Source organism: Anser brachyrhynchus (genome assembly GCF_964034855.1).
Source record: "Anser brachyrhynchus genome assembly, chromosome: 4".
Lineage (NCBI taxonomy): Eukaryota > Metazoa > Chordata > Aves > Anseriformes > Anatidae > Anser > Anser brachyrhynchus.
Window position 1 is genome coordinate 2535572 of NC_137698.1, and position 27958 is coordinate 2563529.

The following is a 27958-nucleotide window of genomic DNA, read 5'->3' on the forward strand; positions in this document are numbered from 1 at the left end:
ACAAGTCAGGCTTGTTTGTTTTAGTTTAGTTTAGTTCATTTCATTTTATTTCATTTTATTTTATTTTAGCATCTGATTCTGAATTATTGACCCTAAGAGTTGTCATCCATAACAACTTTTTCTAAACTTGTCTATTTCTTATTATTTTTGGAGCTAACCTTGGCATGCAATTATTGTGATGCATGATAATTTTATGGAAGGTTTAAAGCACCATATTTCAATTTTAGCATATTTCAGAAATAACAGTTTTATTTTCCAAAGCAGGTATTTGCGGAAATTTGTGAAGTTGATAGTAGTTGTGTCGCAGCAAATCTTGCAATTTAATTTCAAATACTTTATTTAAAAGTGTACAATTATCGTAGAGAAAACAAGCTGAATTATGCTCTACTTTTCTGTTGGGCTTCAAAAAGTCTCGCAAACTTTTAGGAAAAAATGTTGTATTAAAATAATGTTCTTGTGCGTGTAACTTGAAGGAAAACTACTAGCTTTTTATGTGCTTTGTTTATTTTTTAAATAGGATAAACAACAACAACAAAAACCCCACAAGAATAGCATCCCTTACAAAGAGGAAAATGTACAGAAGAGCTCCTTCCTTAAATAATTGATATTTAAACATAGAATGATAGAATATCCGGAGTTGGAAGGGACCCACAAGGGTCATCGAGTCCAACACATGCTTAAGTTGCATGTTATTTGCTTTCAGAGGTTTTTTGTTTGTTTGTTTTTGGATTATTATTTCATTCATATTGCAGGATGGCATTTATTTTTTTATCAAACATGACAAAATTTCTTGTCAACATATCAAGTTAGATTTGCAATGTAGAAACCAAATACTTGCATTTCTATGAGCAAAAATATTGCTGTATTTCTGTATTTAAAAAAATATATAATCCTGACTATAGAGGCTGACATTTTTTACATTGTGGCTAGTTTACCCCGTTGGTCTAGAGAGGATGGCTAGAGCAGCAGAAGTCAGTGTTTGCCTTAATCTCTCGTGCTGAATCAATGCCTACTTGATCACTATTTGACTTTGGAAATGTTAACTTTTCAGAGAATGCAAAAGTAAATGCTGTGCCTTTATAGTTAGTTTTATTCAATATATTTCTCTATTATGTCCTCACATTTTCTTTTTATTTTGTTACAATAGCGTTCCTTTTAAGAGTTACATGGCAGCCATGTCCAGGATATTTTGATGTTTCCTTAGCATTCTTACCAAATCCAACTTATCCTGTCTTTTTACGTTTTAGATTCCCACCTGATTCATGAAAAGCAGCCACACAAACGCTACTTGTAAAAATGATGTCTTGGAGCAATCTGATTATGGTTACTGACTGCTTTCCCCTTTTATTTATTTATTTATTTTGTTTTTCTTTACGCTTCAGGTTCTGTGTTGGTTGAGCTGCCAGCCAGTTTGTATTTGAAAACTGATGCTCAGTTCCTCTTGGAAGAGTGCTTTGGCATTTCCATCCTCGCTTCCCTCCTCCTGTAGCTGCATGGCAGTGCTTGTGGCACAGATCCAGATTTGCTTGTTTTTAACGCAAGAAGCGTAGTGGGTACTCACAGCATGTCCCTCCTTCCCCTTACTTCTTGAAGTCTTCTATGGACTTTGTCCTACCTTAAAGTTTGTTGCAGTAGCTGAATAGCTATTATTTTTACAGGACTTCTTGCACTAAAAGTCATCGCTGTTTGTCATTGACCTCTCTGTTGATGTAATTAATTGTGCTTACTGATGTCTTTATTAAGTATGCCTTAAATGGTTGGATGAAGTGAATCACCCAAAAAAATAGTGTTCATTAATCAAGGACAATTACCTGATATTAAGCTGTCAGGATCTGTCAGGAAAGCACTCTTAATGTATCTCTTACATTATTATTTGATATGATTTAATAGCTTGCTTTCCAAATGCATGTAAAATAGGCCTGTCTGCTTCACTTCGCGTGGATTTGTGGGAGCTTATCTTTAAGAAGCTGGTTCTGAATGTTTCAGACCCTGAGTTGTCTGTCAAGCACCTCTCCCTTGTAAGGATGCCTATTACACCTGAGACAGCTCCAGCAGGAGGTTAGGATTTTCCTGCCCGGCTTGTGCCTCTGTCCCCACACACTCTGAAACGCTGTGGTCAGGAGACATCCTGCTGAGGGCATTGAGGAAGCGTTTATGTTTTCTGTCCGACTTCCATACAGGCTGTACTCTGTCACTTTCTAGAGGTCAGTTGGTTACAGTTATTCATGTTCAGAGTTCCAGGCTTACGCTTTACTGTATTATGACACCTGGGTCTACATGGATAAGCCTTTAGTATCCTGTCTGAGTTTTTAAGAACATCTGTAGTAAGTGCTGCAGGCAGGCATAGGAGTTGAATTGCTGTTTGGTAATGATTCAAAAAGAAAAGAAAAAAATAGTCCAAAGTTCATCAGTAAATTAATCTTATATTCTTCTAGACATCTTTTTTCTTGTTTTTTTTTTTTTAAATAAACTCAGCAGAATCCCAGAGGACTGGAATAGTTACTATTTGTCTTTTTATTTAAGTCATAATCACACATAAGAGGTCGTGCCTGAGATCAGGAGGTAGTTGTTCTGTGTATTTTGCAAGCCTTGCTGGGCTGGCTACAGGAACAGGGACCATCGGTGGCAGGAGAAACAGCACTCAGGATGCTAGCCCAGGCCTTAGCACTCAGTGCTGTTCCACCAGCCAGGATATATATAAGGAACTTCCCGGCACCAGCCTGCCGGGAAGATAGCTATGTTGTGGTCACTGCTCCCGTCGCAGCTCGTGGACTTCGTGCAGGGGCTGTTGATGCGTTCTGCATGAAGCAATCCTGGCAGGAGGGAGCTGGGGCCTGCCCGCTCCACGCTAAGCACCCAGAATTGCTGTTATGCGCCTGCTGCGCCGTCTGCCCCACTGCTGCTGCTTCTCTCATCCTGAGTCTGTCTGTCCTGCTGACGAGCTGTGGGTAGAGCACCTCTCTAGTGGGCAGTCTGAAGCCAAAGTGATCTCCAGGAAAGTAAAGTTGCAATTTCGTAAGAGGTTTTTTTGGCAGCAGCACAGGCCACTGGCCACCCTTGCTGTTGCACTGCGCTGTCCTGGCTCGGTTATGCTGGCACAACCATCTGTGTCACCATGCTGTGAATTTGGTTTTCTCACTTTTGGGGTAACTGCCCTGATTCTGTTTTTGTTAAATTCTCTAAAAGGTGGAGTACCTAATGCTTGATTTTAAAGAGTGAGTATGTTTTCCACACAGCCCAAACTGCCTGTTGTAAAAGGTGCCTGCAAATCTTCCTCAGCCCTCACGTAATTCGGAAAGGAGAGCTTTGGGATTGTGCACAGCTTGATCTGGGGACAGTATGACTCTGCACAGAAGAGAAAGGTGAAAGGAAGAGTGCCAAGGCAATTTGTGGAGTCGAGCACCAGCTCAGAGGAGGGTTTCAGGACCGCACTATTGTTATGCAGGCACCTAAGGTGTATCTTATGGTGTATTTTTCTTGAACCTTATTTGACTCTTTTCCAACAGACTCCAATGTCTGACTGGTATCAGAGGGACTATGATGTCTTTGAAAGATAACCTAGTAACACTGTTGGTGTTACGAGGAAGAACAGATGCCATAATAGACCTTAATATAACAAGAGTTGTGTTACAAAATCAGATAATTTATTCATTCTTGCTGTGGTATTGTGATACCTAATGTTCTTTTGTAGATTAAGCTTTTTTATTTTCTGAATGCTAGTTATTCAGCTCAGAAATTATTGGTTGGACTAAAGTTTTTATGGGGTGGAAGAAAAGCTAAGAATTTCCCCTTTCAGTTGTTAGGAGTGTTCTCAAATGTAATGCAGATAGTTAGGATTGCAGAGAGAGCACAACCCAGATTACTTGCATAACATCTGAAGTTTGAGCTCCTGTGAAGGGTGGGTTATTGTAACATACTTGGATATCCAAGTGTAGCTGGTTAAAATAATAGCAGTACAGCCTCATCTCCAAGAACATTTTACAGTTTATTTCTCCTCTAATTTTGAAAAACTATTTTTAGCTAATATTATGAAATTGAATGTATGCTGTTCTTCTGCCTCTTGACAAAAGCTTAGCATTCTTAGCATCCCTAGAAATTGTGCTGCAGAAAATGAGGATAAAGGGACTAGAAGTCTGTTGGAATTACAGAATTACAGTAGGCAGTAGCTGGCTGTTTTAATTATCTCAAAATTGCATATTTTATTGCCTGAGTTACCTCTGCCAGTTGGGGGCTAGGGAGGTTGTTACTGATTACAGAGTCAGGAAATAATTGTCTCAATTGGTCCTACCAAACTCATGTATATAATTCTTAAAAACTAAGATCCTAAAATGCTGCTTTGCTCTTTTTTTCTTTTTTTTCTTTTTTTTTTGAGTCTGTTGAGTGTGTTGGCTTTTGATTGTGATATTGTTATGGAAGGTAACAAAATGAACCAGTTTTTACAAGGCAAACTGAAGTATGTTAATAAGATACAAAAATTAATCAGAGTTAGAAAGCATTATGTGTTTTATTTCACTTAGCCCAAGGACTCTAGTCTCCTATATAATGCAGAAGTTACAGGTGTAGAGGTGATCTTCCTTGTATCGGAACAAAGAGTAAAGTATTTCTTCATACCATATTTAAAGTATTTCAGGTTAGCAGTTCATACTCAAGTAATCAGGTTCTGATCAGTGGTTCCACTGTGTTCTGTCTTTGTCTTCATTCCCCATCCATATTGCCCAAAGAAACCTTTTTGTCTAGTAGCTTGTGTTGCAAACTGTGGATTCCTTTGTGTGTCTGTGATCTTTACTGCCTGACACTAGACATTATAATATACCTGAAAACCTCCATCTATTTCCAGTGTAAATAATTATGCACCTTCCCGACACTCATGTTTATTATATAGAACAAATAATATATTACTTAATGTTAACCAAAATGCAGCAGCAGTAGTATTATAAATGGTGGTATTTGGAGCAAATACAACAAAAGTGTGCTACAAAAAAAAAAAGAGAAAAAAACAGAAAGCAACTTAAGTAAAATGGACTTCAACATAAATTTTATCTCCAGAAGCATCGTTTAGGCCTCAGTGGTGTACAAGGAAAGTTCAGACCTAGAGCCTGCTGCTTCTGCTCAAAGCTTTAAAAGAATCAAATGGCAGAGGGATTGGAGGGACCAAGAAATGATAGACCTGGACCTAAGTGTTCAGGATATGTTCAGGTTAATGAATAATCGGCCTGTGAGAGAGATTAGTCCTGCTGGAAAAATAGTAATTGCTGGTCATTAGTTACTGGAAGTTCCTGTAGCATGGTACTGCATGAGAAAGTGCCGTAGCAGGAGTGCTGGCATGTTGTCACAGTGATTGCCACGTGTTGAACTGTGTACCTAGTACAGCCGGTATCATTAAAGCAGTTAACAGGTAGGATTTAAGATAGCACTAGAGATTCAGGTTGTCCTTATTTTGATTAATGCTGCAACATGGTTTATTGCCTGATAATTATAGGTCATGGCATGAATATTTCCTGTTCTCCCCATTACATTGGCAGCTTGATTTTTCTACTGGAACAGTGCCTGCAGTACTCCATCGAAGAAGTGGTTGGATGCAGTAACCTAATTTCAGTATTGCACACAGATTCAGTGTAAAGTCTTAAAGGATCTAAATAAAGGAAGTATTTTTTTAAAGAGTGTATCAAATAATGTACTTTTTCTTCATAAAGCAAATATGCCAAATTGTGTTCATCTTCATTCTAAAAGCAACTTTCTGCTTTCTTTTGTTGCAGATCACCAGAAACTGGAAAGAGAAGCTAGAATCTGTCGTCTCTTGAAGCATCCCAATATTGGTAGGAACATTTAATTGCTTTATACAGTAGACACCAGATTAGAAAATTGAGGGAAAATACAAAATAACAAATACAAATAGCAGCTCAGAGAAATCAAACGGTAATATGTTCAGGCAAGACAGTTTCTTTATACTCTGGTGCTCCACCAGAATTCTGTGAGATGTAATATCCCAACAGGTCACCTAGAGCAGTGTGTACTGTTCTCATCTTCTCGGAGCTATTGCTCTGCCATCAATGAGCTGTCTGCGCCAGGTGTTTGGGGTTTTTTTGAGCAGTGTGTAGGAGGAGTTATTTCCAGTACTGCTCATGACTTTCTGAGACCTGCAGAATTTCATGTAACAGCATATGTTGCAAAAAGAGACAGACCAATGTCAGTAAAGTTAGTGTTGTTTTTACTGAGGTGCTTATTTTATCCTGTTTTATTTTGTGTATGAGATTCCGTTCTGCTGTAGAAAAGATAGGTAGACGCAGAAAGCTCCCCTCCTTTTATTTCTAGAACTGTATGTTCCCTACTCCAACATTCATGGAAAGCATTAAAAAATGTGGCTTGTCTTTTTCTTTTTTTTTGTGTGTTTTCTGTTTCCTTGTTTTTAAAAACGAGTAGAAAAAGATAAGTACTTTGATCTTTAAGTAGTTGGAGCTGATTTTTTCAGACACTGAATAAAATGCCAAGGGTGTCTCTGTTACAAGAATATATGCCATACCCAAGGTGTCTGCATATCCTGTCCATCTTGTTTTTCTATCCCCATGCACAGTCTTGGAAGTTGTCATCAGACAAACTAGTAACCTCACTGTTTTAAATAAACACATATATTTGGTACAGAAGCACTTGGCAGTCTGCTTGCTTTTTCTTCTGGTTAGTTTTTCTCCTTTTCATTTTTAGCTAATGTAAGTTAGTCGTTGTGACCTTTTTAGACTAATCTAATTGTTTTATGTCTGGGAAAGAAACAGCTCTTTCCTTTTAATAATAATTGTAAATGGAAAACAAACAAACCACAGTTCAAAATGAAATACTGAATCTTTGAAAAAGCTCTCTTAGGCAGTCTCAAAGGGTTGGAGGTTTCACATGCAAATTTGGTTAAACAGGAAGAATAGAGTTACGGGCATTATTTTATCCCAGCCAAAATTTATGCATTGTGAAGTGACAGAAGACAAGGGAAGAGGTGCAATTGTTGAAAGCTGTGGTTATGTGTACAGTGCTAATCTTTCTTTAGAGTAGTTCACCTGTGCCTTCCTGTAATTATTGTTAGAGTACATTTGTGAATTTGAACCTCCCAGGGAAGAAGAATAAAAACCAGTAATAAACTGATGAAGTGGAAGAGCTGAAGTACACAGAAGAACTCTGTTAGAACAAATATCTAAATTGTATTCATGTGATCATATTTCTTAGCTCTGTTGAGTAATTCAAACCAATATTAGGGTCCAGATCCTCTTTGGCAAACCAGCTATTCCATATACGGTGATTATATGTTTGTGAATGTACGATCAGAAATGCAAGCAGACAATTGCAACTTTGCTGACAGATGGGTACAGTTACGTAAATCAGCACAAATTCCATGCTTTGTTACCAAGGTGTACAACTGAGTCAGAGGATTATAAAGCAAAATCTTTTACCCCGTCTGGGAAAAAATGGCATGTTCTAGACCTGCTAGAAACTTTTCATGATACGGAAATAACAGGCCAGGAGTTTGACAGCAGGCACAAAATTCTGTCCTTGTTCAATTTCTACTATCAGTTATTCCGCCAACCCTGCCAGTGTATCTGCCTGAAAAAGATTTTTCCAATTAACTTTGCTGCGAAAGTTCCTTGTTTGCATAATTGCAGTAGTGAAGGCCACATTGTTTCTCGTTCTTGTGTTGGAGGAAAATGGTAAATGTGGTCTGAAAAGGAGAAACTGTTTTTAAAACTTTGCAAAGGTAATGATTTTAGGCCTGCGAAGTCATAGGTAAGCTACTGAGCTGAAGAGGTTCCCGTTGGGTGCCTAGCTGGCTGTCCAGGCTCAGCCAGGCGCCTGTCCTCTCTTCCTGGCCTCCCCCTGCACCCCGAGATGTTCCCATGCGGGCTTTTTCCAGCCCTGGCCAAGGTTTGCTCTCATCCCTTGCCATCACTCCTGCAGTCATGCCCCGAGCCAGCCAGCTGTAACCCTGAAATCCTTGCAGTGCATGCTGCCCATTCACCACGCTCAACCTCTTATTCTCGCATTGCTATCACGTGCCTTTTCTGAAGCAGTGATCTCTGATGGGTGGTAATACTACATCGTACTAGGAAGTACTAATAGTGAAAAGGGAAGTGTACAGAGAAAGGCAATTCAGCTGTAGTCACAGATTACAGTGTTTTGTACGTGTCAGAATGGTAAAGATTAACCCTTGTAAACAAATTTTATTATGTATGATAAAGTGTATGTGCTTAAAAATATTAACAAGTCCATGAATATAAAATTCTGACTTTATCTGTATTTTTTCGTGAGTTGACTACCACTAATTAATTTCTAATAGCCCAGAAAATAACAGATGTTTTGAAAAAGGAACTTGTCAAGTTAACATAAATATGTATGATTTAAGAAATAGTTCTAAAAACATTTTTTCAAATGCAATCTTTATGGGAAAGCAGAAATGTAGTTTAATTGATTGGACAATTTCTCAAAGACAATCTCAGTGCTTTTCTTTATCTTCTGCCAGTGTAGATTTTTAGTTACTTGTCTTTATGAACATTGCACATTCATTGCTGAATGGCAGTTTTCTGAAGTTAGAATTCAGTAAAACTTTCTCTTTTCTTTCAGGCTTCTTCCTATTTATTCTTCCTAGTTAGCTTGATTAAATCTCACTTCTAAAAGTGACTTGGTTTAAAGGTGTCAGTTTTAGCTTAGCTTTATTTCTAAAATAATACTTTAGGGTAAAAAAGATACTTTAGGGTAAAAAAAACCCTTTCAAGTTACCTTTTTGATACTTTCCCTCCAGTCAGAGTAAAGCAGCAAAGCTGTATTGAATCAGTTTTAGATTTCAGTCTGTGAGTAAACACATTATAGCTTTTATGTGAGCAAGTTTTTTCTTTTCTTTTCTTTAGAGGAATGGAGTTTGAAAAACAATCTAAACCACTGGAACTAATTTTCCATTTGTCTTATCAGAGAAAACAGAACATGGTCAAAAAAAAGAAAAATTACAGATCACTGTTTTTGTAGTTCCAGGGCAGGTGTCCAATTAGTACATAATTAGTAGAAAAATTTAGCATTTAGTTATTTCATCAGGACAAGAAAGAATTCAGGGCTAAACTTTTTAACAATCAATGTACCTATTTTTAGCTTCACAAGAATACCATTTTTATAACTATTTCATATCTGACTTGATTTTTGTTTGTTTGCTTGTTTTGTTTTTGGTGAGTGCCATTATGCTGTTAAGAAATCTTAGGATGACATTTTAAAAAGTCTTTCAATTTTAATCTGTATTCATATACACTTAAGAAGTTCTGGCATTGGCAGAGGAGTCTTAAAATTAGTCACGAATGTTTTGATTTTTTTTTAAATGTAGATATGGAACCAAAGATCTGGAAGAGCATAGCATATGAGGAAAGAATTAGGGGAAGACCAAATCAGAATTCTTTCTTTCAAAGGGATAGAACTCTGAAATTAAGGAGGCATGAAAATATTTTCATCTCATTTCTTGATTTGAATCTCTGAAAATAATCTCTGTGAATTACTAAGCACAAAAATTGAGAAGAAATGATTATATTTTCTACTGACTTTATGGAAGTATTTGAGACATAAGATTATTGTTTCAGGAATTGACATACCTACAGAAGGTTCACAGATGAAGCATTTAAGCATCTATTGAGGGAGCTAAATTCTTCATCTGAATTATCTATTAGGAAATTCCACTAGAAGAATGATTTTGAACTAAGGTAAGACAGCAACTTCTGAACTCATGTATGAGAAATCTAAACTACTGGTGATTACCCTCACTAGTCAGGTGTCAGGAAAGAAAGGTAATTAAATCAAAATCCAGATATCTAATTCTTGCAAATTAAAGAAATCCATCATAATTCATTACGATACAGAAATGTTGTATTGCTTGATATGGATACGTTATATTTACAGTTAGCTAAGCATATTGAAACATACAGTCATTTGAAAAACACTTTTTGGGTGCAGCACATTTTTTTAAGACATAGATTTTTCCAAGTGCACTTGACATCCTTTTAATGAAGTCACAAATCTGGCTCATAGCATCAACTGCCATCTGTAAGGCATCTGTTTTACTTCTGTAGTATGTGCTCTTTTTTGTTGTTGTTAAGGAAGATCAGCATATTTTTTATTAGCAGTACTAGAAAAACTGATAACCACAATGAAAGTGTAAAATGTTAGTTATCATGTGATGGGATTTTCTGTAGAGGAGTTCTAAAGAAGTCTGGTTCAGTATTTTTATCTACAGATTGAAACAAAAAATGGTATCAGGTTGATGTTTTGGGACTAAGGAGCTGTAGAGTCACAAATTTAAGAAAGACTGTTGGTCTTAAAAGATGAGTGCCTGCATCTTGGAAAATAGTGACTTCGAAAAGCCTGTGATGACAGGAAATAACGTCTTGAACACAAATCTCATTGAGACACTTTAAAACAAGGGAAATACCATTCTCAGATGCATGGAAATAACAGTCAGAGACAGGAAAATAGTATTTATTTGGTATCTGCCAACAGAAGCCACTTCTAGAGTACTTGAGGCTGGCTTTAACATCCAGATGTCAGTAGGTATGATCTGCGTAAAGGAGGTGATATAAGGTCTAAAAGGATAACCAGGCAATGTTATTTATTAAGGAAAAAAAAAAAAAAAGAAACATGACTGTAAGTTATGAAGTTAAGCACAGAGTTAGTTTTCTGGCAGTGAAAGTAATCAACCATGAGAATTATTTATGGATATGGTGTTTTCCGATTTGAAGTGTGGATGATTTTTTTTTTTTAAGCCTTGTATTGAGAAGTGTTGATGCATATACTCCTGGTATTCAGAACTGAGTTCAGGCCATTATTTTTGGAAACCTGAGTATTGTTGAAGAAATACTGAAAGGCAATGATTCTTTGTCTTAAGCACCTAGGGAGTTGGACAATCCTTACCGGCTGTGTTTATATCTGACACAGAAGTGTCATGGAAACTTTCATTGTAGAAGATGTTTTCATTTCATGTGCAAGTGTAGCTCCAGAATATCTCTGAAAGTAGAGTATCTCTGTCCAGATACTGCTTTGCATGTAACTAATTCAGTTAGTTTTTCAGGATCTTTTTGGTTTACTCACTTTTTACTCCATGATTTCTTCTCTATTGAATTATCTGGTCATAATGCCTAATGAATGGTGTAGGAAAAATGCCTAAAAGAAAAGTGGTAAGAAATGGTATTTTCTGTTCTCTTTTTTTCACATCTCCAACATTTCAGACTTGATGTATCCATGAAGTTTTACAGACTTCATGTATATATAAAGTTTTATTTAGAAAATACAGAACTGCCTCATCATTTTCACCTATAATTATTTCTTAGCAATACTTATTGCTTATTTTCTGATTTCTGCCTCTGCCTGCCTCAGCTCTTTGTATTGGAGTGATTGTAGTAAAAAGTCAGCCACTGACTTGTGTTTAAAAGAACATAACGTTTGTTTCATCTTGTATATCAATTTTTTTTGGATAAGTGTGAAATTATAAACAATAGCTATTTCAGCATATAGCTCGTTACTTGTTTGACGAGTTTTATCCCTTTTGCTTCTTTATAGAAAAGTATTTTTTATTTGTTACTCAGAAATACTTCAGAAATATATCAGTGATGTCCACAGCAACACTAAAATTCTGCTTCCTTCATAGCCCATGTATTTTTTTTCTCATAGTATACTAATAAACAGACAAAAATAAGAAGTGAGATCAGGTATCTTTCTTTTGTGTAATACTACTCTGTTCCAACAGAGTAGTATTAGTTTCTGTTCATTACTGCCAGTCCAGACTCCTGTACTCTCAGGGAGAATTAAAATGATGCTGAACTTCAGCCCTTGTGAGGAAACTCTTGAGTCCTTTCCCCCTGATCTGTCGTTGGTAATACTGCTATTTTCTTCTTCCAGCAGTAACCTTGAATTCCAGCCTCCTCCTTTTCTAATATTTCTTGAGTGATTTAAACTGCTTCCTCTATCACATTGTGGTAGGAAATTTTGGGCAAACAGCTCAAGCTCCTTTAGTAACAAAGCTCCAACAGTTTGTGCTGGACTGCAGTAGTTTGCAGAGTTGTCTGATTTTCAGTGTTGCTGATTTCTCAGATTCTTACCATAACAAGATTACTGCAACATCACCATGTATTCATTTTCTTTACTTACTGCAGCTGATTAACATAATTGAGTTTAAAATGGAAGACATAAATGTTGGTTAAGCTTTCTCTTTGGAGAACCTAGCACTTTGTAATGATTACATGTCAAGCTATATTAAAAATTTACCTCTATTACCAAACAAATTCCCACAGAGGATTTCTGTCATCTTAAGCAACTATTATTTTTACATCTGTTTACATTCTCTAGTGCTTCCAATTTAATAATTTAGAAATTTGTAAAGAAAAAGTGAAAGGAATTTAATCATCTCTTCACCATGAAATCCATTGCCACTGACATGATTTCCAGCTTTACCTTCTTTTGTTAAACTTTGATTTGTTGGTCCTCTTTTAACTTTGTCAAATTGTATTTTAGCAGCCTGTGATTTGTAGGCTAGTAATCTATGTATTTTTGTGGGTTTAACACTGCTACACCATCTTATTATGACTCCTTTTGATGTTGATTTAGAGCCTGCTGTTGTGATTCTGGTTTATGAGGTACCAGCAATTGATAAAAACAGTATTAGCCCAACGATGCAGGTCCTGACCCAGTCTGAAAAATTGCTGAGTCAAGTGTTTTTTTTTATTTCCTGGTCGAGTTTGTTGTTGCAGGGTTTAAGCTGAACTGAGTAGTGTTTTCCTAAATCAGACTTCCCACTTTTTCTCCCTGTACCTGCTGCGAAGGCTACTGCTACCTTTATGTTCCCCCTTGTCAAAAGCTATACACGGCAAAAGTTGGAACAGTTTGTGCAGTGTAATAGGATCACTGTGAATAACCAGAACCTTCGGGTTTTCACATGGTGGTGCCAACACATCTGGCTTCACTAGTGCACATTATTCCTTCCCTTTCTGCTGCCACCGCCTCCCCCCGCAGGTGTTGTATAAGATATGGCAAGCAGGCAGGATCCGCTAACCAGCTACATCAGGCTCAGGTCAGACTGATGAACCTTCATTTCTTCCCGAAAGGCCACAGCAGATTTTACTGACATGTGGCAGCCCTTCGGGTGATAAATGAAGTCCTCCTGGCAACAAGACAGGTTGTCCCTGAGTGGCTTTATAAGCCAGGATATTTAGAGGTAAGTAGGACTGCCAAGCAGAAACTGTGCCGTGTCAGCCCTAATAGGCCTGAGCCAGTTGTGCGCGGATCTGTTTGCATAGCCGCCATCAGACTGGAGCTGTGGCACTGCTCACTGCCATGAGTTGCTGTGCTTCAGGACAGAATAGCAGAAGTTGTCTCATTTTTAAAGAACGAGCTGGACCAGCATATGGGAGTGTGGAGCAGCATCTTTCCAAGGGAAAGTGGCTTTGCAGCAGGTCAAGAGGCAGGCTAGCTCCAGGACAGCCTGCGACACCAGGCGAAAACAAATCTCTGAGCTGACTTCATAAATGTGTTGGTGTCTGTTTGCAGTCCTCTCTGGTTTCCGTGCTTCGAGTTGGGAACATCCCATAAACTGCTGAGGAAACGCAGCACCCAGACTTGGTGCTATTCCTCATCAAACTATTAACGCTTGCATTCGGCTTAGTTATTCAGAAGTGCAGCTTTAGGAAAAAGCCTTCCCCTTGGTGTTTTCTCATCTCTTTCCACAGTAACACAGAACATCAGCGTAGAATTTGTGAAATTCTGGGAGAATTCGTGGGGGGAAAATAAGAAACTTCATGTTATCTTGTCCATTTTAGACAAAGGGTAATTAAAGATACGTGGGTTTTCTGTCCCATTTATGTGAGTCCTTTATGTTTTACTCACCACGTTTGTGCATGGGATTTCACGTAAATTCACAATAGTGTTTCTTTTCAGCTTCTTGATATACAACAGATGTGGAATCAGTAAATCCTTTCTGAATTTCATTTGATGTACCATGGCAAAGTTGAGAGTAGCTCAGCTGGCATTGGTTAAGTTACTGTATAAACCCAATGTGGAATAAGAATCAGGCCTGTTCAGGTTTGGTGGATGTACTTCTTTAGCACAATATTTTTCTGAGCTTAATTTCAGTTTTCACTCTTTACATAAAAAAACACACACAGAAAACCATCGAAAAAACAAGCTTTAAAGGTAGTAACACAATTCTTTGATGCAGTGAAAATCAAACAAATACTCAACTACATGAATTTATGCTCAATAAATATGGTCCTCCCTCAGGAATATATTAACTATATATAGAAACCAGAAATTTATGGGTCTGATATATAGATCTCACTTTCTTTAATAACATTTACTGCTATGATGAGATAATTATTTCGACAATTTAAAATCTCTTCCTTTGAATTGAATTATTAAATTTGTAATCTCCTTGATGAATAAGGTGAACCACAGTACTTGAGAGAATTAAAACATCAAGAAACCAAATAAACCAGTGATATTACATGATTTCATACTTAATGCAAAACCCCATTTAATGAATATTGTAAAATAACAGATTCAGAGCTTAAACTCAAAAAGTGGTTACAGGTTGTAGTCAAACAGTGAAGTGCAACAATGGAATATAGCAGCTGTTTTTGTGGTAGCTAGTAGTGTCGTTAAATGCACTGTAACGAGAATGAAGCAGGCAGGAAGGCACAAGGGGGCTTTTTTTTATCTATTTTTTTTCCATTGCACCTGACTTTTCTGCAGTCTTCATTCTGAGTTGGTTTTGCTATTTCTATGCACTCGATTTCTCTGATTGTTGAAGTAGTTGGGGACGCATAGGTGATGTTTAAGGTGAAGAGACTGAAGATTTTCACCACTGATATTGTAAGAATTTTGTGGGGAAGGGGCTGTGTGGTATCTGTTTACTTTCTGTAGACCTTTTGGTGCCACTAAAAGGGAGTGAAATGTCAAAAAAAGAAAAAAAAAATCATAGCTAAATTATTTAAATTTACTGCCAGTCAGGGAGTCAGTAATTTCCAATATGTAACATTAAGTATCAGATAATGTGGTCTGTCTGTGTGCCAAAGCAAAGAACTCTAAAGGCAAATTTATTAGGTGTTACACCTTTTGTCCCTGTTTCAGTTAGAACATAATCCTTTTATTCTGTTAAAAGTGGCGTGGAGTCTTTTGGTTTTACTCTTCTGGGTTACTGTGGAGCATAAAAATGTATTTTAGCATAGGTGATAACATTACTATGCCACACTAGGCTATTCTTTCCTTTAAATGGAGGGTGAGATTATTCTAGCTCAAGTGAAGCATTGCTGGTTGCAACGTCCCTGCTAACTGGAGCAACATCCATAATATACTGAGGAAATAAGGTTTCACTAAGATTTGACACAGAAGTTGTCATTTTTTTGCCACAGAAAGTATATGCATTATTTGCGCCAAAATGGGTAATGATAAAGTATAAATCAAGCGTGAGCCAGACCTTGAAGGATTTTCCTAGCCTGCTTATAGCTGGTTTTGTATATTTTCTTAAACACATGAAAATTCTTTTCACGCTGTGTCTAGCAGCTTCTAAATAAGCTTTCTTTCCATACAGTCAGTTATGCTTGTGTAGCCAGGCATTTTAAATGTAAAATAGAGTAATCCACAGAAAGGGGAAGCAGAATTTGAATATCTCATTTGAGGAACCTGCTGCAAGGGGTCAGTGCTAGGATAGGCACTGCACTTCCCATTTGTGTTTTGATTTGGGTTTTTTTGCTTAATGTCTGCGCATGCTTTCTAGAACAAAGAGTTTCATAATTGCGCTGCTGACTTCAAGAACCATATAAATAAACCAGGTTAAAATAAATTACTCTCTTTTTAGAGATTAAGTTTTGAAAACTTACATTTTTTTGTTTGAAAGCTTGGTTTGTTATGAATCTGCAACCACGTGTTATACATATGCAGAGACATCATGACTCCCAGCTAAACCACAAATATGTAATTTTCCTCTGGACCCTTTCCTCCAAAAACATAGATCTCTACTAAAGCTTAAATATTCTTTTCTTTCAGTAAAGCGAGCAGATATTTTTGGGGCATTTTTAGGGGATATTATAAGTTCTACTCCCTTTACTTTGTGCAGATAATGTTGTTGTTGACGGTTTAGTTGGTAAATGCTACACTGGTTCTCAGGTTGATATCCAAATGCTGGGAAAAAATCTTGTGAACCTCCTACTTGAGTTGGAAAACAAACTGAAAAAAGGTTAGAGTGTATTCACTAGCATGGCTGTATGTCATTGTTTGGATGGCTTTAGTGCAGCCCTCATGAGAGGTAGGATTGTTGTCAGGTAGTTTCCATTACAAACCCAGCTACAGTCCTGAAATCTGTGGCTGTGGGCTGAACCCAGTGGGACATGTCTGTCTTGGCCTGCTCACTTTTCCAGGAAAAAAAAAAAAAAAAGAGAGAGAGAGAATTAACAGTCAGGCAACATTTGTTTCCCAAGCAGCCAAAATCAGCCCATTTAGAGGATTTTGCATCCTAACCCAAAGGCAGTGAGTTGTCACCATTGCCAGCAGGGAGGCTGGGGGGAGCAATCAGTATGTACCTGCTTGTGGAGAAGGGCTCAGAGGAGAAAGCATTTGCCTGTTTGTACCACTTCTGACCTGTGTCCCATCTTTATCCCTCCCTGCCGCTGTCCTTTGGCTCCCTGGGATGTGGGGAAAAGCATCATTTTAGAGGTGGGAGAAGAAAGAAGAAGAGAGAAAAAGCAGGAAGGGTGGCATGGCTGGTAGGGAGGAGGAGGCACTTGAGTGAGGGAATGGCTGAAAGCTGGGGATGTGAGCTGGAACTGGAGAGAGGCTGAAGGAAGGTCTCCTGATTTTCAACAAAGTATTGTTCTGGCTGAAGTGATCATAAATCAGGAGCTGTGCTCTGGGAGCTTGCTGTGATGCTTAAGAATGATTTTGCTCCTCTTCCAAAGATGGTACAAACACAAGGAGCTTATTAGGAGAGGCAATCCCGGGGGCTACTACATCTTCCTAGACATTTTGCTTTAGTTACATATCCCACTCCCTGGCAAGTACCATAGATCATGGAATCATGTGAGTTGAAAGGGATCTCTGGAGGTTATCCAGTCCCAACCCCCTCCTCAAGCCATGTTCAGTAAAATCAGGTTATGCAGGCTGCTGAGCTTGGAGCATCTCCCGTGAAAGAGGTTGCACAGTTGCTCTGGGCCCTGCTCCAGTATTTGACCACCTTCCTGTCAACATAAATAAATAAATAAAAGTGTAAGTATGCCCAGCTGGGGTTTTTCCATATTCCAGCCTGCATCTGTTGCCTCTTGCCTTGTCATTTGCGTCCTGGAGAAGACTGCCTCTGTCTTTGCAACAGCCTCCCTGCTGGCAGCAGTGAGACGCGTAGCATCTGACCTGGCCCTTCCTCGTGTGCTGCCTGCAGCCCCCTCATCATCTTGGTGGCCATCTGCTGGAGAGTGCAGGGGAGAAATCATAGCTAGAAAGAAATTAAGCTGTCCTTGTAAGTTTTTACAGTGGGCTGACACAAGAAGTTAATTTCATGAGTTACTTCAGATGCACAAGATACCGTGTAAATCCATGTGTCACGTTTGTATGCTTTTAATTCTAGATCTGAGCATTTCATTAGAGTGTTTTTAGGATGCTTTCCTGGATGAGATTTAGGGCTATTTTTCCAATAAATCAGATATTTTAAAGTTGGCAGAACTATATTTATACAGTAAATGAACAGGAGCAAAGTGTTGGCAATGTTGCATTCCCTGAAATCTTGCCTGCTGATCAGTGAACAAGGTACTGGAAAGAAAAGTGGATGTTCTTGAATACAGCTGCAACCCTGTAAAATGTTTTTACTCCCTTTAAAAAAAAAAACACATCCGCTTTCATGTTTAAATATTGTGACATAAGTTGTTAACGAAAGTGGAATTTGAGTAAAAACTGTAAACATGGCCTGACTCTTTGGAATGCAGTTTTTATTTAGTTCCAAGTCGTGCATTTGGAAGTACATTTTATAGGTTGAACTTCGGTGTTGTGTCTTGTGCAGAAATTTTCTTGAATATTGAGGTCAGCACACAGGAAAACTGGTTACTTAATAAAAATGTAAAATTTGACGTAGGAGATAATGAGTAACGTACAGTGAAACTGTGCACTGCTGTGACAGTGGGAGGCTGGCCAAACATTGGTCTTTGACTCTTCTCTATTTAGCAGTGTAGACCTAGGGCGTTTTCTCTATTTATGCAAATGCACTTTAGGAGTAGTGGCAGTACAAATTATCTCTGTGTCTTGTCCTGGAGAAATCATAAGAGAAGAAAAGTCATAGCACAATTTATTTCCTTGCTCAGATTACCATATCTGTGGTGATTTTAGTGATGAGGGCAGCCACCTCAGTTAGACTGCTGGCCAGTACCCCTTACAAAAACCAAAAGCTTCTAGATTTTGAAGAGTTTCTTGTTTACTTCTGTGTTTCCCTGAGAGGAGTTCTCTTGTAAACTACTTGCAACAGCAAGATTTATTTATTTATTTTTAAATAACTGTAGGTCTGTCCTCGCCAGGACCCCAGGAAGCCTGCTTAGCCTATTCTGTCTGAAACTCTGCTGGGATGTTGCCTTCTGTTGTCCCCCTGCATGGCAGCAGTGTGCCAGCGGTTGGTGCCAGTCTGGCTAACCTCACCCCTTGTGCTCAGTGGCTGCAGGGACAGAATCGGTCGGTCCAGATTATGACAGCTGTCCCCCAACCATCCCCTGTCATGGTCTAGCTTGTAGCATGTTTCAGATGTCCTTTAGGATTTTCCTCACTCCTTCAAATGTTTGCCTTAAAACGGTCATAAATTCACTTTTCATCCTGATGGGAGGCTGTCATGTTGCTCTGCTCCAGGAATTACATGTGAAAGCCATGGCATACCAGAAGATGTTACTGGGACTGGTGTCTCAGCTTTTAATATGCTGCAACCTAACACAGAGAGCACAGAGACTGAACGCTTTTTCCCCTCTAATACCACTGTGCAACATCACTGGCATTAGATAAATATTTTATAATTGCTCAGTTCAGGCTGTTTTTGCAGATTTCTGCACTGGAGACTTTTACTCCTACCGAACTGCTGATGCAGGATTTTTTCCAGTTGGTGCGGGTTTAATGATACCTCTATCCTCCCAGTCACCTTCCAAACTTGGAAGTTCTATTTTTAGTGGCTTCAGTAGTGTGTTAGTATTCATGGAGTGCCCATGCGAATGTGCTTCTAATTTTAGTTTGTCCTCTAGATATCTGTCTTCTTTAAATACATCTACCTTCTCATTACAGTCACCCTGGGCCAAGCATGGCACTCTGCTCCTGGTGCATGTAAATTGAAGATGTTCTGGTATAGTATAGTACTGTAATGAAATCCATAGCTCTACTCTTGTGCTGCACAGCAGTGAATAGCAGTCATATGTATCAGCAGTTGTATAGTCCAAGCAATGGTTATTTAATGAATTTATATGTGCATTTATTTAGCAGGTGACCCTGAGAGTTACTTAACCGTATTCCATCACTACTTGGTGTAATCTCAATTGTGTTATTGCTGCTGCTATGTTGAATATGGCTATGCAGTCTAGCTTGGATAGATTGGTTGATGAACTAAAGACGTAATTGTAGCTGACTGCCTTGCAGCTATCTTCTGTAGCATACATATTGTGGGAGTTGCTGGATGTGCTAAACAGACTGCCTAATAAGGGGATTATTTAAAGAGGTGTTTCAACTGCAGCTAGTAGTCTGGTTTTATGAGTGCAGACTGGCTTCCTGCTCTCTCTTGCAGCTTCTCTTCCATCCAAGTCTGTGTGGGTTTCCACAGAGCTAATTACCATCTTACAAATAGTCCTGTGGGACAGGACAAACTGTCCAATTTCCATTTATTGTGAGACTGTGATTAAAAGACAATGGCAGTTTTTCATCATAAGCCTCAAGTTTGTCATCTATTAAGTTAATATGCATTCCGTGCCTTTTGTAAAACAAAACCCTTTCAACCATTTGGAATGATCATTTACTTGTAAACTTGCATGTTATGAAAATCATAGTAATTTATAGTTGTCCTCTGTTCTGGTAGCATGGCTTACTGTGGTGGTTAATTGATAGAGGGGGAAACAATGTGCACTCAGAAATTAATGCAAACACTTTTGAGCCCAGCCCTTTAGATGGAGATGGAGTAGGATTATTAGGGAAATGTTCTGTCTTGATATGGTACTTTGCATTTCTCTGTCTCATGCTCTGTCAAGTTATTGAAAGTTTCAACTCCTTATATGTCATCTTGATTAGTTGTAGAAGCATTTGGTTATCTAGGTTACTGGAAAGTTTTGTTCACTACCATTTGACATTGTATAGAGGTCTGCACCATCACACTGATAGCTAGAAACATGAAACCAGTTACAGTAACCTTGCTTTTCCCTTGAGACTTTTCAGATCATGTGCTTTTTCAGATTGGTAGTGAGTGTAAGAAACAGATTTATTTTGCGTGTTCACTGCAAACTGTGGCATAGTGTAAAGATGTCTAGTCTTGTTTTTTGTTTCTGCTGGTGTCAAAGAGCAGGTTAAGTCAGTCATGCTGTTAGAATTAAATTAATACAGGTGCACACACCAGCTTTTTTTAAGTTAGTTTGGGTATCTCTACACTATGTTACCATTTGCAGGACAGACATACCCTACGAAGCATTCTCTAACTATAACAATTACAAATGAAAATATTTATCTGTAATTGTTGTGCACTAAACTATGCCCTGCTAGGAGAGGGAGAAGTAGCAGTGGAAATCCTTCTGCACTGTCATTAATCTTTGGAAATATCTTGATCAAGTCAGTGTTAGCTAGACTTTCTGGGCTGTGAACTATGTGGGAAGCTCTAGGCCTGCCACTTGCTCAGAGATAAGTTGTTTCACCTTCTGTAACCTACTGCCATTTTGCATGCTAACAGCACGATACTTGGTGCTTTATCTGTTTATATAGGAGAACTCAATGGTATAGCTATATTTTAATATTCAGAAAAGTAGTATGAGCCTATTTCCTCCCTGACTGCAGGGCATTCAGGGAGTTTTTTATTGTGTAGTAGCCAGTATATTGTCATGAGAAGCTAATCACATCCTAATAAAACCTGTGTAATCTTTGTTTTCCACAACACTTATAGATTCATCAGGAAACTGATAAAAGAAAAAATGTAGTCCCTAGCTTACCCCTGTCGCCACCAGAAATGTGTTGCATAAGATAGGAGTCATGTGAAGTCTGAGGGGATATCTGTAGACCACAAACCACAAGGAGTCAATCTTCGGGTTTATCATATTACTCTCATTCAGGATATTTGGGACTGTTTGTGAAAGTTGTTACCAGGAACATGTGATTGTAATTATGCGCATGTTACAGTTCTCTTGTGTCCATTTTAGGTCTTTTTCCTCAAAGCTTATAACGCAAAATAGAAAACTGTTGGACCCAATCCTATGAAGGTTGCTATAGCCGTGTTTTTATGCAGTGGTATAAAAACAACTATCAGATAAAATGACAGAGGATAATTTTACAGTGGTACTGTGTAAACATTAGAAAATAATAAGTTCATCCCCTAAAATAAAGATTGTGTAATGATAATAGGGCAAGGAGATGTTTCGTTTTGCTTGTGCAGCTTAGCTGATACAAGTCAGTTGGAAAACAATATTTTCATTCACATTTTGTTAATGAAAAGGTCTTTTTCTAGAAATGTTTAGACACGCTTCATCATCTACAAAGAAAAAGTATAGTCAGTAAGTAAGGAAGTTTCCAAACTATATTGGTGAAGCAGTGCACAGAACTGAAAGATTGGTGAAGTGACTACATTATTATATAGCAAAATTACTACATAATAATTGTAAAATCTGAAACGGTGGGAGTGTTTTGTTTGCGTTTGGTCCTTTGCTCACAAGTCACGTAGGAATGGTTGTAATGGATCAAGTCAAAAGCCAGCCTAGTTGGTGTCTCCAGTAGTACCTGTGGAGGCCTAACACATAGTAGCAGTATCTTCCCCAAATGCTTCCCTAGTCTCCAGTAGTTGCAGGTCAAGAGCTTTCTAAACAAATGAAAGTTTTTATGTATTTTAGTAACACTGCAGATCACTTCCATGAAGTTGACTTTATTGTCCTTGACCTAATTTGTTGCTGAAATGGGTCCATGGCCTGCAGGCAGTGCCTCTGCCACATACAGCATTTTCTGATCTCCAAGTACTGTTGCTCGTTAAAATAATATTTAGCAATATATGCCGGAAACAGTTTAGAGATAATGTTGACTTGGTGTCTTAGCTTTTTTACGTATGGATTTAATTTATATATCACCATTTTTACTGCCATATTCTGATATTAAATATTGCAATTAAAAGTGCCTAGAGTCTGTCCTAGTGCCTGGAGTAGAAGATAAGTGATTTGGTTGTCTCGTTGTCAAACTAAATAAATAGTCATTAAATTCCAGGTGCCCTCAAAAGGTGGTACTTATTGTGGTTAAATGAATAAGTGTGCACTCTTGGTGGTTACTCTGCATAAATACGTGTAAGTCTTCAAAAAATGAGCTCAGATGTGTTTGACTCTAATGTTTATAACCACTAAAAAGAGTAACAACCTTTATAACGTAATTAATGTCTTTTAAACTTCTCTGACGTACAGAAAAGATAATGATACCATCATGCATGATCTTCACTGCAAATCTAGAATATTTCAAGGTCATGCTGATTTCTGTTGCCCACGAAGATGATGACTAAATGCATTTAATCGTACAGTGTGGACTGGTAATAGAAGTTGCATTTGGTTTAACACTATCATACTTCCCGTATTAGCACAACAGTACCTAATGTTAAAGTTATTCTGTAGGGAGTAGAATTTTAGCTCTGTCTGCTTACAAAAGTTGCTCCAACTTAAGCAAAAACTGATTTATTTTTAAACTGATGTAGTTAGTTTTTGTGGCCATCTTTTGACTCTTTGTTGTGTAAACTGGGAAATTGTTTTGGTTTAAATTAATTGATGTCTTGTTTTAGGCTGAATTAAAAGAATATAAACTTTGTTTTTCTGCCAACATAACATAAACTAGAGCATTTTTCTTTTGTAGACAAAGGTCTTAATAAGCAATATTGTAATACTCTCTCTATAGTCTTCAGTAAGAAATAAGTAAAAATAAAGTTTCTTCATATATTCTGTTGACATCTTCCCATGGAGTGGGATGCCAAGAATTCCCCAAGACAGCCTTATTTGAAAATAAGTTAAAGCTCTAAAGGCAAAAGAGAAAATACAGCAAACAAACTAAATCCTTTTTATGTCAGAAGTTTTGGACTTCTGAGAATTAAATGGGATGAGGCTATTCAATTTATATTCCCCCTGAAGTGTAACTGGTGTAAATGAAGTCCCACTTAATCCTTCTTCTACCTGCCAGTCAGCCAGCCTTTATACAGCATTTAGTGTTCCCTACTGAGTTGTGCAAGAGAGGTGCACAGCTCTGTGTGCCTTAGAAATGCCAGGCCTCTGCACTCTCGTCTCACTTGGTGGCTGTAACACACAACCTCTGAGCAGAGGGCTGGGGATACTCCTGGCTGGCAAGCATGAGGGTCTGCCCTCTGCCTCTTCCCTCAGGCTGGGAAAGCGGTAGGGTTAAAATACATTGAAGTGTCTTTTGGCTCTACATGGTCTATATTTCGTCATAAAAGGAATAGTAAAGTTTTCATTTTAAAGGTTATATATCCAGTTTGAGGCTAAAATGAACTTTATAGTTAAAAGTTAGTTTTTCAGGAAATAAACATGACGATAATGGTGATAATTTTGAAATATGTATCTATATATTGAATAAGTACATTGAGCCTATTTTGTGCATAGTGTTTAACATATATTAACACATATGTAAGGCCAAAGTCTAGAGGTATTTTGCAACCCATCCCCACAACAGCCAAGAGCAAGAGGAGCCTATCTAGCACACTGTGCTGTTACTTGCTTTACACATAAAATCTCAAAAGTGATTTGTACCCAAGGATTAGACAGGCTCCCTATTCACAGTGGTGTGTGGGCTGTCTGTTGCTTCCTCTTCTTGAATATTTGTCTTGACTGAAGGGGAGAAGGATCCCAGCATATTGTCATTTCAGAGATCAGTCAGGGAGCTGTTTCATGTAAGTGTTAGGCTGTAGTTCCCATGTGGTTTTCCTTTCTCTTCCCATACACAGCAATCAAGTTGCAAGCGCACAGTCTGTGCCTGGAAATGGTTTATTCCAGAACATTTGCTCCAGCATTTCCTTGCTGATGGAAAAGGCTGCTGCTTCATGGCCAGCATGGGGACCAGCAGAGGGGGGCACTGGAAGTTGAAGGAGACAATCCCTGTCGGCCTGCATTCTCTCTTCACTAATACAGCGTGTTTTAGCAACAAAATTCAGGACAGGGTATAACTGCAGTTACTTCCCTGAGGAAAAGAAGGGTTTCCAACCTTCCTCATGCCAAATAATCAGATGGACTCAAGCAACCTGGTACAACCTTATAATAAACTCTTTCAAGGCAGCGGTAGCTTGACTGTCCAGATAAGGCCTCAAAGAGGCTGCATTGCCAGCTGGGCTGGTAGGCCACACACTGAAGTAAGTGTTACACCTTGCAGTACAGGGGGAGCAGCCTGCAAATTTTGAAGGAATTTGTGGTGTTTGTTTGTTTTCCCTCTCCAAAAAGTATATTCTTCTTTAGGAAATATTACACATAATGGAAAGTTTCCATGGTTGAGCAGAGACATGTTTCCATGAGGTACTTTTGTTACAGCTGGAAATGAAATCTACCTGGATTCCTTGATCAAAAGTATTAGGAATTTGTTTGCATAGGGATAATTAGTTTTCCTCATATACTTTTAAAAAAATGATTTTCAGAGGAGTTTTTATTGAGAGCAGCCCTGAGGAGAAGGACCTGGGGATGTTGGTTGGATGGTGGCAGCAGTGTGCACTTGCAGCCCAGAAAGCCGATCGTATCCTGGGCCACATCAAAAGCAGCGTGGCCAGCAGGTTGAGGGAGGTGATTCTCCCTCTCTGCTCTCGTGAGACCCCACCTGGAGCCCTGTGGTCAGCTCTGGGGCCCCCAGCACAAGAGGGACAGGGACCTGTTGGACTGAGTTCAGAGGAGGGCCATGAAGATGATTAGAGGGCTGGAGGACCTCTCCTACAAAGGCAAGCTGAGAGAGTTGAGGTTGTTCAGCCTGGAGAAGAGAAGGCTCCAGGGAGACCTTACAGAGGCCTCACAGTACCTAAAGGGGCCTACAGGAAAGCTGGGGAGGGACTCTTTGTCAGGGAGTGGAGTGGAATAATAAAGGAGTAATGGTTTTAAACTAAAAGAGGGTAGATTTAGATTAGTTACAAGGAAGAAATTCCTCACTCAGAGCACGGTGAGGCACTGGACAAGGTTGCCCAGAGAAGCTGTGGATGCCCCATCCCTGGAAATGTTCAAGGCCAGGTTGGATGGGGCTGAGAGCAACCTGGTCTGGTGGGAGGTGTTCCTGCCTATGGCAGGGGGGTTGGAATTAGATGGTATTTAAGGTCCCTTCCAACCCAAACCATTCTGTGATTCTATGATAATGTTTAGGATGCAACATAAATGTGACATAAAAATGCATCTCTGTGTGCATCATGATCTCATCACTGTGGGATATTAAGAAGTAGTATTATTCAGCTATAGGTCTTTGCAAATTCGGTTATACAGAAATTAGAGGAGGAAATTAGAGGATTACCATCTTTGCAAAGGCAATGGGTCAAACTGCAATTGTATACATGGTCTTCTGATGGACTTCAGGGGGGTTTCAAACAGGTGGGCATCTGAGCTGTCATCTCCCTTGGTTCATTACAGAGCTACAACATTGTGTAACGGTGTGAGAGAGACAGGGATGAGGGATGTTAGCAGTTGTCAGAGGTCTGCGTTAACTCCAGTGTCCACTGGAACCTAGTCATTCTTTGGGATGTTAGAATATAAAAGTGCAAAATGAAAAATAAGTTTGTATACAAAATTTCTAGTTTTCAAAAGATGTGGTCCATATGGATAGAACTTCTGCAAATGGTTACGTGTGTTACCTTATTTATACATTTAATACAGATTTCTATTATGTTCAGGTTCTTAAAGTGGTTAAGTACTTTGATATAATGAGGTATAATGCTTTCTGTGACTGATTTTATTGTGGATGGAGGGAAATGAAATCTTTAATAATTAAATTTCTCATACCATTAAATAACAAAAGACCAGCTTTCTCTTTATGACATTACGTGATCACTTATTAATTTTTTTGTGACTGGAGTTTGTTTACAAACATTTTACCAAAGTTTATTGATCATATTCTCTAAAATGATCAGGAAGTTTTTCTAAAAGGATTCAATTTTTTTTTTGATTTCATTTTTTTTCTCCATAATATATCTGCATTGCATAGAAAATCCCTGTTTTGTCAAAAATCTGAAAATACTTCCTTCAACAAAATTTATGTTTGTATTTTAAATCAGTAGTTGATTTTTTTTCTTTTCATTAGGCCAAAAATTATTCTTTAGTATTTTCTATTAATAAAATGAAAAAATCTATGTATACTGGGGGAAAGAAATGGGCAGGAAAGTCAAGTTTTCAGTCAGCCTTTGGAGAGGGAGAGGTGTGTAATGCTTATTGTAGTATCACTAATTCAGTTAGAGTACATTTGCATGCAGTTTCTGACAGTGAGACAGTGATTTACAGCGAATTTAATATATCGATCAGACTACAGAGCATGTTCTTCAACCTTGCTGTATTTTCAGAGCATTACAAAATACGTGCAGTATAATGATCTGGAAGATAATCATGGCGAAAACAGCTTCATGCTGTAGTTATCTCCAGCTGCTAGAATGGCGTATTTTAAGTTTTAAAATTCTTTCAACCCTTCTTCTCCTAAAGCATTGAGACTAAAAAACTATAACAGTGAATATAAATACTTTATTTTCAGTGTTCCCTCTGGTCAAATCAATAGTTCAGTTTAATTACAAATATTCATTTTTAGGATAGTTATGTAGGAGTAATCACCAAAGTTGCATACAAGTTGCTCAGTTATTAAGATATATACATATATGTATCAGACATATGTATCAGTAACGATTATCTTTTATCTTTCCTTACTTTGAAAGGTTAGCATAGTTCTAATCAGCTTTCAAATTAAGCATTTTTTTAAAGTTAGCTTGAATACAGCTGTCATCCTCTTGGTCTTACTTGACCCATCTTGAAATACATAAAAATCATGGCAAAACTGATGAAGAACAAGTGATTCTTTCCTTTAGAAATGCAGAATTGCTGCTTTTATTCATGTGCTTTCTGATTTTTATATGTATTGCAACATTTAGAACCAATTTTATTTTTCATGTGTTTCTCATAAACTGTTAAGGTTGAAAAAAACTAAAAATGAAAAGTTTTAGAAAATTTAGCTACAGTAATTGTTGCTACTGACTGAAATAACTTGGCCTAGGTTTTCTGAAAGCATTATTAAAGGTGCCTTAAATACAATGCTAATTGCTTTGAAAACATTGTCTAAAGCTGCTTGGTTTATGCTTTGCTCTCTTATGAGAGGTTCTGGTAGAACAGGTGACATTTCTTTCCTGTGTCACATCCTGTCTCATGCCACAGGATTACCATTTTCTGCTTTTCTTTTTGTTCAAAATAGTGAAAGTAAGTGGCTTTGTTTTCATAAGCTGATGCCTTTAAATACCTTGGGGCCTAGTTGTCATGAAAGGGAAGCATTTAAAAAACAAACTAACATTCTTCTCTGAGTGATCATTATATAAATTGTTTATATGCCTGTGTTTAATGTGTTTTAAAAGAGGAAATCCAAGAAGAGGGCTGCGTTCTGCCCAATGATTACAACCCCCCAGTGTCCAATTTTGTTGCATTGTAGGTCCTGTGTATTATCTGTCTTAGGTTTTGTTTTCTTGCAGTGCATCCACAGTCTAATTGAAAGCTTTCTTCTGCCACATTTATACTTGGCAAATATA

General features: G+C 38.1%; 1 protein-coding gene across 25 annotated transcripts in view; it reads left to right on the top strand.

The window, feature by feature from the left end:
• Positions 1-27958, top strand: part of CAMK2D (calcium/calmodulin dependent protein kinase II delta) — a 167024-nt gene that overhangs the window by 58899 nt on the left and 80167 nt on the right. For all 25 annotated transcript variants that reach the window (XM_080591270.1, XM_080591260.1, XM_080591249.1 and 22 more), the window contains one exon: positions 5757-5816. In XM_080591270.1, coding sequence (XP_080447396.1) covers positions 5757-5816 — 60 coding nt within the window. The remainder of the gene's footprint in view (positions 1-5756; positions 5817-27958) is intronic.